Consider the following 12490-nt stretch of genomic DNA (forward strand, 5'->3'; position numbering starts at 1 on the left):
TCTCTGTCCAGCCCGAACTGCCAAACCAATTCCTCAATGGTCCGGAAACAAGCATCCTGGGACGGGTTTAGGGGCATCAACCCATATCAGCCGGGCTAGCTTAAATCGAGTGGTTCATTGAGGACGGGAACCACGTCTGGGCATACCCTACCCACTTAGGGCGACAAAAGCAAAAGAAACAAATGCTCACTGTGCCACTGGATTCAAGCTAGCACACCTTGAATCCAGTAAAGAATGTGCCCATTTCAGTGTTACTCTAGTATTATTTTATGCTTTAGATTGTCAGACTGCTCATCAACCTTCTCACTGCTCTCTGCTTCCACCTAAACTAGTGCATGTTTCAGGAAAACCTTCTTAATCCTGATTCCAGATTAAGTGTAATGGGAACAGTAATACGTGGTCAGGAATACAGCTCTCTGTGTGGGACTCCATTCCTTCAACAACCTGGTAGTATTTTTACTTGTTGTTCGATCAGGTTGGTACACCAAAATAGGCATTGATAAAAAGCGTTAATGACGTTTTTAAATGTGAGTCCTGTCTCCCTGTTTAGCACATTGATGGGGTTACCCCTTTCCTATTGGGTAAAGTGATTTTCTCTCTTGCAGGGCAGCACATACAGCCTGGGGGAGTAGCGTTCGGGAGTACATGTGTGTGGACAGCTCGGCTGAAATGAATGAGCTAGCAGAGTTCCTTTTGAAAGGTGAGCACGTACCCCTTTGCTACCAAAGCTGGTTACTAGAAACGCTGTACTGCGTCAGATCTTTACACCAGTTTAGTGGTGTCCATTTTCACAGCTCATAGTCGGGTCACATTTGGGAAGAAGTACTGGGTCTCTGACCCCCTAAAATCAGACACTACTGGACTTGTGACTGAATTCCGCCAGAAGAACTGCTGTGCTGGAAGGGCTGCTTTTCTGTTTGTTGTCCTGCTCCTCTGTTTGTTGCCCTGCTGTTGTCTGACTCTGCTAAAGGAGAGCTGGACTCTATCTTCACTCCAAGTGATCTCCAATGGCTTGTTGGCGTGCCTCCTGTTGCTTGAGACTCCGGGATATTTATGACTCTACCCCTGCTCCTGTGTCTGGTTCACTGGAAGTGGCCCATATACTTGCAACATGAATTTCAGAGATTGCAGCGATCAATGCATCAGACATCGTATTGCCGCTGCAGCTTGGTTTGATCATCACATCTCCTCGAATGTGGGCAGAAACGGGCTCATCGCTCGAGGCCTCTCAAATCCGGCACCCCTCTTCAGAACTGACACCTCACCTTCACTGCATAGAGAAGATAGATGCATCCTGCGGTCCTCGACGTTGACACATCTTGCTGCATGCAACCAGGAAAGGTACTTTGTTCACTGGTGCTTGCATGAGTCCTGTAGCCAGCTGGTGCTCCATCGTGGTCAGCCCAAACTTTGACTTTGCCCCGGTACATCACAACCTAAAGTAACCTTTCCAGCAATACTTGCTTCTTATTGCTAAAAATCATTTTATTCTTTAAAAATTAATTTCTCATCTTATGCATGTTGGATTTTGTTGTTGTTTTGGTCTTATGATTTATTTCTAAAGTCATAGTTTATTTTTCTAAAATGTTGTGAAGTCCTTTTGTGGTTTTTTTACTGTGTTACTGTGCAAGTTATTGCACAAATACTTTACTAATTGCCTTCTAAGTTAAACTTACTTGCTCAGTGCCAAGTTACCAGAGGGTGATCGCAGGATAATTTAGGTTGTGTCGTGACTTAACCTGACTGGGATTGTTGTCCCTACTTGGACAGGGTGCATACCTCTGCCAACTAGAGACATAATTTCTAACCGATACCTACAAAATAAATTACAATGTCCTCAATTGCTCCAATCCTCAAGGTTATGAATATCAAATTTACACCTACGTTAACCTGTGGGCCAGAACTACATTGAGAAAGAAACCCATGAATGCTAGATAAAGCACAATCAAACCTATGTAAGCATCTATCTGAAAGAGACACGTTAGTGATAGATTCCTTAACTTAAAATATCCCCAGGCGTCAGACTGGATCCGGAAACTTTTGCGTAGCAGTACCCTTGCGCATCAGTAGGCGTCGTCTGCGGCTCCGCGTCAGTCGTCGGCGTCGTGGGCGCCGTGATGACGTCGTCGGAGTACTTAGACGCCGCCTCCGCGTGCTGACGTCAGTTCTTCTTTTTTCCGAGCCAGCCAGCGCAGATCTGGAAAGAGCAGTTACCCAAAGTCACTTTTTGACTAACTTTTAGATCTCTTTTGATCATTTTTCGAAGTCTAACGACTCCAATCGGTGCCGCAGGGATGCCCGGTTTTAAACACTGTGAGGAGTGCGACCGCACGATGTCGGTCGTGGACCCCCACCACCTGTGTTTGACCTGTTTAAGCGTCGACCACGACGACAAGGCCTGCTCCGACTGCCGGGCCCTATCTTCGAAAGCCAGGCGGGAGCGGTCCCGCAGGCGACTCGAACTCCTGCAGTCGGCCCCGCGCCGCGTGAGGTCCAGGTCCAGGTCCCGGTCCCACGGGAGGTCGAGGGAAAGGTCGCGGGGACGGAGCCACCACAGCTCCGGGAGTCGGCACCACTCCTCCAGGTCGAAGTCGTCGTCAGGTAAGAAGCACAAGAAGTCAAAGAGACGTCATCGCTCTTCTGACTCCCCCCGAAGCTCGCGCGATGCGGCCGGGGGTTAGGGTGACACCGCCCACGCGGCTCCTTAGTCGCGGGCGTCTCGTCCTGCCCCACACCCTCCGGTGTGGGCAGGACGCGACGCCGGAGGAGATTGAGCGCTTCCTCATGGCCATGAGGTCCCTTTCTCCTCCGACGGGCTCCGCGGCGCCTTCGGGCCCAGCGGACCCATCTAGGGGCCCTAGCGGGTCGGGGGCTTCGACCCCGACGCTGTCGGGTGCTTCGGGCCCAGCGCCGCAGGGCCCCACGATCCCGACACCGCCGGTGCCTTCGGGCCCGGTGCCCCAAGGAACAGCGGCTCCGGCGCCTTTGGGCCCGGTGCCGCGGGACGCCGCTGGCCCTTCCTCGGGCTCTGGATCGTCACCGGTGGACCTTACCCCCGGCGTCGGTCCTTGAGGTGTCACCTCCGGCGCCGTCCTCGGGCGGCGCCGCCCCCGATACCTCCTTTGCTTCGGGTCCGATGTCGGAGCGGCGCCGCTGGGCGCCGCACCCGTCGCCGTTTGGAGATATCCACTTCTACGAATCGAACCCATTCAATTACAACCCTGAGTCTCAGGAGATGGGTGAAGAGGAGGATTGGGAGGGGTCTGAGGACCCTCTGACCAGGGAGTGTCAGTCTCATGAGGACTGGGCAGGAGACCATGGGGAGGCCAGTGGCCTGGACACCTCTCCAGACACTGGTTTTGTCTCTCCTCCTACCGTGGCTTCGGAGGAGGGGGCTACCTATGGTGTGGTGTTGACTAGGGCTGCCAAGGCCTTGGGCCTTGCGCTCCCCGTCGCGGCCGTGAGGACTAACCTCCTCACAGAGGTCCTTAAACCGCAGTCATGCTCGGCTGAGCCTCTGCTGCCCTTTAATGAGGCCTTGACCGATGTTCTTTTGGGCACTTGGTCCAGGCCCGCTACGGGTTCGCCCGTAGATAGGAACGTGGCCAGACGCCACCGCCCGGCTCCGGGCGACCCATGTTTCCTGTCCTCCCACCCCACCCCTGAGAGTCTGGTCATCCAGGCCTCTAATTCCCAGACCGCATTCCCGACGGCTCCGTCGGACAGGGAATCCAAGAGGTATGAGAATTATGGTAAAAAGATATTCTCCTCCTTTAGTTTTGGACTGCGGTCTTCCAACACCGCATGCCTCTTGGGACGCTACACCCACTCTCTGTGGGCGACGGTAGCGGAGGTGCTGCCAGAGTGCCCGTTGGAGGTACGGGCCAGACTCGGCCAAGCCCTTGTGGAGGGCCGAGATGCAGCAAAGTATTCAATCAGGTGTGGGCTGGATACCACCGATTCGCTAGGCAGAGCGATGGCTACGACAGTGGCGGTGAGACGCCACGCCTGGCTGAGATCCGCCAATTTTTCGGCAGATGTCCAGAACACTCTGATGGACATGCCGTTTGATGGCCGTCACCTCTTTGGCGACAAGGCAGACCACGCGCTTGAGCGCTTTAAGGACTCCAGGGCTACGGCCAAGTCCTTGGGCCTCTCGGCCCCAAGCCACCAAATGGGTGCCTTTTGCTCCTTTCGTGGCCAAGGAAGGGGCGTCCCCACACGTGCCGCCAGCCACTCGCCGCAGACTGCCATCCAGCGCGGCGGCGGCCGTGGAAACCTCCGTGGAGGCGGTCGGGGAAACCGGCGAGGTCAGTCCACACCTTCCCCCGCAGCATCCGCCTCTAAACCCTCCTAGTCCGTGCTTTTCGGCCCATGTGACGCCAGTGAGAGGCAGGGTTCGCCATCACCACTCTCACTGGCGCACTGTCACTTCGGACAGGTGGGTGCTGCAGATCGTCCGGAGGGGCTACTCCCTCCCCTTCGAGACGACTCCTCAAGCCATGCCACCGCAACACCACCGCGTGTCGGGGGATCACTTGCGGCTCCTACAGGAGGAAGTTTCGGCCCTCTTGGCCAAGGGGGCCATCGAGCGCGTTCCTGGGCCAGAAGTAGGACGTGGTTGCTACACCCACTACTTTCTGGTACCCAAGAAGGGCAAAGGGGGCCTACGCCCTATCTTGGATCTGAGGAACGTCAACGGCTTCCTCCGGAAGGAGAAGTTCAAAATTCTGACCCTGGCTCAGGTCTTAGCTGCCCTAGACCCAGGAGACTGGATGGTAACGTTGTTCACGGTAGGCCACGAGCACTTTCAGTTTACCATGCTCCCCTTCGGCCTTACCAGGGCCCCACGGGTGTTCACGAATGTGATGGCGGTGGTCGCAGCTCATCTGCGCAGGTTGGGGGTCTCAGTCTTCCCCTACCTCGACGACTGGTTGTTGAAGGTGGGCTCACCCCAGACAGTCGTCAGCCACCTCCAGACTACGGCGGATCTCCTGCACTAGCTGGGGTTCTCCATCAATGTGCCGAAGTCACACCTGTGTCCCTCTCAGAAGCTCCTTTTCATCGGAGCGGTTCTGGACTCGGCGCAGTTTCGGGTTTACCCGCCCGAACAGCGGGTTCGGGATATACAAGCTCTGATTCCAATCTTACGGCCTTATCCCGGGTTTCGGTCAGGTTGACGCTGCGGCTTCTGGGGCTGATGGCCTCCTGCATCCTTCTGGTGCATCATGCCAGGTGGCGGATGCGGGCTCTGCAGTGGGACCTAAAGTTTCAGTGGGCCCAGCATCAGGGCAACCTGTCCGACCATGTCCTGATCTCGGAGGGCACTGCGAGACAGCTGCAGTGGTGGCTCATGGACCGCGATTGGGTCAACGGCAGATCCCTCTCCATTCCCCAACCGGAGCACGTAGTTGTGACGGACGCGTCCCTCCAGGGCTGGGGAGGCCACATGGGAGAGGCGGAGATCAGAGGCTTCTGGTCTCCGGCGGAGTCCCGGCTCCATATCAACCTTTTGGAGCTGTGGGCGATTCGTCTGGCACTGAAGGCATTCCTCCCGTCTGTCCGAGGGAGTGTAGTGCAGGTGTTCACGGACAACACCACCGCCATGTGGTACTGCAACAAACAAGGCGGGGTGGGGTCGTGGACCCTTTGCCAGGAGGCTCTGCGCCTCTGGCAATGGCTGGAACATCAGGGCGTGACTCTGATGGTTCAACACCTGGCAGGTTCTCTGAACGCCAGGGCGGACGAACTCAGCCGCCGGTGCATGATGGATCACGAATGGCGTCTGAACTCGGACGTGGCGCAAGGTCACTTTCTGCAGTGGGGAGAGCCTTGGTTAGATCTATTCGCCACCGAAGAGAATGTCATCAGTTTTGCGCGTTGGAATTTCCAAGGCGGCACTCGCTCGGAGACGTTTTTTGTCGCGAGTGAAGTTGCGGTCTGTTGTACGCCTTTCCGCCTATACCACTTCTGCCCAGAGTGCTGAAGAAGATCAAGCGCGACCGGGCACAAGTCATCCTTGTGGCTCCGGACTGGGCACGAAGGTACTGGTATCCCGAGCTACTCAGTATGTCAGTCGATCCCCCGGTTCGTCTGCCTCTTCAGGAGGACCTTCTGTCGCAGCAGCAGGGGACGGTCCTCCACCCGAACCTGTCCAGTCTCCACCTCCATGCTTGGAGATTGACCAGCGACAGTTGAGGCCATTTGACTTGCCTCCTGAAGTCTGTGACATCATTCTGGCAGCCAGGCGTCCCTCCACAAAGTCGGTATACACCTGCAGGTGGAACAGATTTGTGGCATGGTGCACAGCAAAGGCTGTGGATCCCCTTAATGCCCCTTTTTCTGAGGTTCTCCTCTTGCTTCTTTCTCTTGCCCAGCAGGGCTCTGCTCTGGGCACTATCAAGGGCTATCTTTCAGCTCTTTCAGCCTTTCTGAGGCTGCCTGATCAACCTTCTTTGTTCAAGTCCCCTATCGTTAATCGATTCCTGAAGGGCATCACACACACGTTCCCTCCTGTTCCCTTCGTGATGCCTCAGTGGGACTTGAACCTGGTTCTTACATTTCTGATGTGCGCTCCCTTTGAGCCACTTCACAACTGTCCTCTTCGCCTTCTCTCCTTGAAGACTGCCTTCCTGGTAGCCATCACCTCTGCCAGGAGAGTGAGTGAGCTCCAGGCTCTATCTTGTAAGCCTCCTTTCCTTTCAGTCCATCCGGACAAGGTTGTGTTACGGACAAGGCCCTCCTTCCTACCCAAGGTAGTCACGGCCTTCCACATTGGGCAATCTATCACCTTGCCCACCTTCTTTCCGCCTCCGCATCCCTCGGGAGAGGAAGAGAGGCTCCACCGTCCGGACCCAAAACGTGCGCTCTCATTTTATTTGAATCGCACACAACGGTTCCGGGTGGATGACCAACTCTATGTTGGGTACGTGGGGGCTAAGAAAGGGAAAGCGGTGCACAAGCGGACCATCTCGCGGTGGATCATCTTGTGCATCCAGGCGTGTTACTCCAATCAATCAATCAATCAACGACATTTATAGAGCGCACTACCTACCTGTAGGGTCTCAAGGCGCTTGGGGGGGGGGGGGGGTGCCGTTACTGCTCGAACAGCCAGGTCTTGAGCTTCTGAGAGGTGGTCTTGGGTCAGGCGCAGGTCGCCGGGAGGGAGTTCCAGGTCTTGGCGGCCAGGTAGGAGAAGGACCTTCCTCCTGTAGTGGCTCTACGGATGCGTGGGACGGCGGCGAGGGCGTGGCTGGCAGATCGGAGGTGGCGCTTGGGAGCGTAGAAGTTGATTCGGCTGTTGAGGTAGCTCGGGCCTTGATCGTGTAGGGCTTTGTGTGCGTGGGTGAGGAGCCGGAAGGTGATTCTTTTGTTGACGGGGAGCCAGTGCAGGTCTCTCAGGTGTCCGAGATGTGGCTGTTCCGTGGGATGTCGAGGATAAGTCTGGCTGAGGCGTTCTGGATCCGCTGGAGTCTCTTCCGGATCTTGGCGGTGGTTCCGGCGTAGAGTGCGTTGCCGTAGTCCAGTCGGCTGGTGACGAGGGCCTGGGTGACGGTCTTCCTGGTCTCCGTGGGGATCCACCAGAAGATCTTCCGAAGCATGCGCAGGATGTTGAAGCATGACGAGGAGACGGCGTTGACTTGCCTGGTCATGGAGAGGGAGGAGTCCAGGATGAAGCCCAGGTTGCGTGCGTGGTTCGTCGGTTTGGGTGCGGTGCCCAGGGCGGGGGGCCACCAGGAGTCGTCCCAGGCGGAGGGCGAGGAGCCCAGGATGAGGACTTCCGTCTTGTCTGAGTTCAGTTTCAGGCGGCTCGTCGTCATCCATTCGGCTACCTCTTTCATCCCTTCGTGCAGGTTGGCTCTGGCGGCGGCGGGGTCGTTGGTCAGGGAGAGGATCAGCTGGGTGTCGTCGGCGTAGGAGATTATGTTGAGGTTGTGTTGGCGTGCGATGGCCGCGAGGTGGCTCATGTAGACGTTGAAGAGTGTAGGGCTCAGCGAGGATCCTTGAGGGACGCCGCAGATGACTTCGGTGGCCTCTGACTTGTACGGTGGTAGGCGGACTCTCTGTGTTCCTCCGTCGAGGAAGGAGGCGATCCATTCCAGTGCCTTCTCCTGGATTCCGACGTTACTGAGGCGCTGCACTAGGGTGCGGTGGCAGACCGTGTCGAAAGCCGCGGAGAGGTCTAGGAGGATGAGGGCCGCTGTTTCTCCGTTGTCCATCAGGGCTCGGATGTCGTCGGTGGCGGCGATGAGGGCGGTCTCGGTGCTGTGGTTGGCGCGGAATCCGGACTGCGATGGGTCGAGGGATCCATTCGTCTCGAGGAAGGCGGCCAGCTGTTTGTTGACGGTCTTCTCGGTGACTTTGGCTGGAAACAGGAGTAGAGAGATGGGGCGGTAATTCTTGAGTTCGGTGGGGTCTGCTGTAGGTTTCTTGAGTAGAGCGCTGAGTTCGGCGTGCTTCCGGCTCTCGGGGAAGGTGGCGGTGTTGAATGAGGTGTTGATAATGTCCCGCAGGTGGGGTGCGATGACAGCGTCGGCTTTGTTGAAGACGTGGTGAGGGCAGGGGTCGGTCGGAGATCCGGAGGGGACAGAGTTCATCATGCGGATGGTGTCTTCGGTGTTGACCGGAGTCCAGGCGCGGAGGGTGTTGGTGGGCGGCGTTGCTGCGGTCGTGGCGTGCGTCGGCTGAGTGCTGAAGCTGTTGTGTATGTCCGCGATCTTGTTGTGGAAGTAGGAGGCGAGGGAGTTGCAGAGGTCTTGTGATGGGGTGATGTCATTGTTTCCGGCGTTGGGGTTGGAGAGCTCTTTCACGATGTTGAAGAGTTCCTTGCAGTTGTGTGCGTTGTTGTCCAGGGGGTTCTTGAAAGCCGTTTTCTTGGCGGTGCGGATCAGTTGGTGGTGTTTCCGGGTGGCGAGCTTGAGGGTGGTCCTGTTGTCCGGTGTGGGTTCCTTTCTCCAGGCTTTCTCGAGGGCTCGGCAGTTCTTCTTGGAGCTCTTTAGTTCGTCGGTGAACCAGGGGGCTCTCTTACTGCCGGGTCTGCTGGGCGGGATCCTCAGAGGGGCGAGTTCGTCTGCGCATTTGCTGATCCACTTCGAGAGGTTGTCGGCGGCCTGGCTGGGGTTCGCTGAGCTTGCCGGAGGGTGCTGGCTCAGAAGGAACCCCCTGTGGGGCTGAGGGCTCATTCCACTCGAGCCACAGCAACTACAACTGCCTTGGGCCGAGGTGTGCCCTTGCAGGACATTTGGCAGGCGGCTACGTGGGCCTCGCTGCACACGTTCGCATGACATTATTGCCTGGACAGTCAAGTCCGGAGGGATGGCTACTTTGGCCGTTCCGTCCTCCAGGACTTTCTGGTGTGATTATTGGTCCCGCAGACCCACCACCGGGGTTGGTATTGCTGGGGTATCTATTCTAAGGTAAGGAATCTATCACTAACGTGTCTCTTTCAGATGCACAAGTTACTACTTGTGTAACGATATATCTGTAAGAGACATTAGTTAGTGATAGATTCCTTACCGACTCACCTATCCTCCCCGTTCTGCGAACCGATATCTAGGGTTAAGGTCATCCCCTTTCAGGGCCCTAGTTTCATGGCACCAGTGTTGATTTTTGGCATAGCTCTGCGTTTATGGCACGGAAAAGCTGTGTCTAAGAACTGACGTCAGCACGCGGAGCCGCAGACGACGCCTACCGACGCGCAAGGGTACTGCTACGCAAAAGTTTCCGGATCCAGTCTGACGCCTGGGGATATTCTAAGCTAAGGAATCTATCACTAACTAATGTCTTTTACAGATATATCGTTACACAAGTAGTAACTTGTGCGTCTAGGCTCCAGAACAACACCTCTCATGCCCATGTTTTTCTGCAGTTTGCATTTCTATGACAAGGTCTTGCAAAGCAGGGAACCTTTATTAAATTTTGCAATAATCTGAGAGAGCCCCTAAAATACATTTCAGTAATTTTATTTGTGCAGAGATTGAGAATCCTAAATTGCACAATCCTGTGCTGACATATTGGAAATCAGTCTTTATTACAATTGACCTCTAAATCTGTGGGATATGACTATCGGCAAGGCGGCATTCAGGAAACTTGTGTAAATAACTTCTTTGAAAAAAGACACGGATAACGAAAAAATCTTCTGCTTAGTTCGTAATAACATCTTACAAACAAAGCCACAACAATATTTGAAAAAAGGTAATTCTTTGCACTTGACACTAAAAGTTATCTCCTACAGAATGCGCTCCTTTCCCACCAAAGGCCTAATACCAAAATGGAAAGAAGCCTGGCCTACGCAAGGTAGCAGATTATGTGTCTAGGAGAAGCAGTCCATTATAAATATAATATGTATATGGTCGGCATCGAAAGGTCTCCTGAGGAAAAATCTTTGACTACATTTTAATCCGCTAATCACTATAACTTTCAGGCAAGCTCTAATTCAAGTTTTGAACCACTAATGAACACAGCTGATTTGCAAATATGTGGAATTTATGGATTTGGTTATGCAAGTGTTATCATAGAATCGCAGTATATTATCACCATGCAAAATTACGAAGTAATTTGAATAGTGTGTTGTGATGTTTTTGATTATTTTGCCTCGTAAACGGTTTAATTAGCCATACAATTAAATATAAATGTATTGTTTTCCATTTGGCTCTATGTACCACTTTTCAATGACTGATGGGCTGTGCTTGCACTATAGAAATACCCCTACAGAGAAATGGTGATGTCTAAATCATAAAGTGACCAGAAAGGCTTCTGCACAATTTACTCCTGAAGTACTCACCTATTCCACTGTACATTGCTAAACATGTTTAGCCATACTCTGTGTGTGTAATTATAAAGACCATGTCTAAGTTCTGCACAGTGAGTATATTTTGCAGTATATGGCTAACCTGCACCTAATATATCTACCTATTCTTTCAGGCGGTTCAATGTCACACGGTGCACGAATGCCAGGAGTATATTTCAGGCAGTTTCTTCCTGTCTCTCCCAAGGTACTGTGTATTTTATGAAGTTATTTATACGTACATGGATGTGCTTCATAGTAATCGGTATATCTAACAATGAAGTTGCGGTAGCAAAAAATATTAATGGGCACTTAGAGGGCATACTAAAAAGTGACTCTTAGAATCCCAACAGGGACTTCCTGTAAGCACTTGTCCGCAGAAGAGATGGTGGATTGGTTCCATACACAAAGTTCTCAGTTTATCAAATAAGAATTATCTTTTTGTAAACTAGTCCAGCAGTATTCAACAATCCTGTTTCCTTCCTAAGCTTTTAACGGTCTTGTGCTTGTGCAATTCCTGTGGAGTCTCCTGAAGCTACCTCTGCTTGATTTCATCAAGTCAGCTCCTCTTTAAAAGTGCCTGCTTTTGTTAATACATTATTTTTGTGATTGGTCATCCAATTCCATGGCTGTATTGCTCTTTAACTTTGAATAGTGCTCAGTTTATCATCACTCCTACCTGCCTTAGAAGATAAGCCTTGTGCTCTGCTTCAAGAGTGGTCACTTTGGGTGTCTTGAAGTCTGATGTAGATATTTCCTTTGGTACTGAATTTAATGTACACAGCCATTAGGTTTAAGGATAAGGAGGTTAGACAACCTCGCTTCTTGGCTATTGCTAGCTAAGTACATTTTTATGTGCATCAAACCGACTTTTTCTCAGATTTACCATGCTTTGAGCACACCAGTCAGTCAGGAATGACTCCTTTATTCTGTCTGTAAACTGAGTTCTTACTATGATAGACAAGGATGGTCTCCTCATGTGAAATAATCCTTCTAAGCTCAGGGAGTTCATAAAAATCTAAGATTTGATCTAAGATTTGTTTTCACTATGAGGGCCTGTTTCCAGTCTTCGTTGGAGGCTTAGAATTACAAAATAAGAGAATGTGATCTTCTGTATTCCTTGTCACTTGAATGTCCAAGCGCTTACTGTAATTTGTTATTTTTTGTTTCTTTTGTGAAAACTGTCTTTTTGGCAACTAGTGAAATAGACGATACTTCCATCTCCTTTAGGTTGGGTATGACCTGGTTACGTCCGCATTCTCACTAAATGAATTGCCAAGTCAACATGACCGCATAGAGACGATCCTATCGCTCTGGAGGAAAACAAATGGTTTCTTGGTGAGTACCTAATCCCGCTGTGTTTCGAACTTTTATTGCAGGATTTATCACAGTGTTTCAAATGCAGATAAACACTGTGTGTGGAGAAGTGTGGCTCAATGGTTAGAGCGGCAGACCCTGATGCAGAGGTCTGGCCCGGGACCAGGGTTTAATTCCCGCCTCGGCGGGTCTTGGGCTCAATTTCTTTGGACCTGATAATTCTCGCCTCGGTGCCTAATCTAATCGTGGGTCTCGCGCTGCAACTCTGGGCAATAGCTTGCTTAATCTCCACAACGACCCCAACAGCGCTAGGATGCCTGGCTTTCACCCTGGGGGTACCCAGGAGTGGGCAATTCACAGGGAGAGGCCAGGAAGGGTTCCTCAGCA

The 12490-nt window shown here is 52.7% G+C and overlaps 1 protein-coding gene across 4 annotated transcripts in view; it reads left to right on the forward strand.

The window, feature by feature from the left end:
* METTL17 (methyltransferase like 17) overlaps positions 1-12490 on the forward strand; it is a 192799-nt gene that overhangs the window by 136640 nt on the left and 43669 nt on the right. For all 4 annotated transcript variants that reach the window (XR_015296048.1, XR_015296049.1, XM_086923766.1 and 1 more), the window contains exons 7-9: positions 606-700; positions 10924-10994; positions 12017-12124. Coding sequence is in view for 2 of the 4 variants with exons in the window: in XM_086923766.1 (XP_086779892.1) it covers positions 606-700; positions 10924-10994; positions 12017-12124 (274 nt within the window). In the remaining 2 variants the exon portion in view is untranslated. The remainder of the gene's footprint in view (positions 1-605; positions 701-10923; positions 10995-12016; positions 12125-12490) is intronic.

The sequence above is a fragment of the Lissotriton vulgaris genome, chromosome 5 (genome assembly GCF_964263255.1).
Source record: "Lissotriton vulgaris chromosome 5, aLisVul1.2, whole genome shotgun sequence".
NCBI classification, from domain to species: domain Eukaryota; kingdom Metazoa; phylum Chordata; class Amphibia; order Caudata; family Salamandridae; genus Lissotriton; species Lissotriton vulgaris.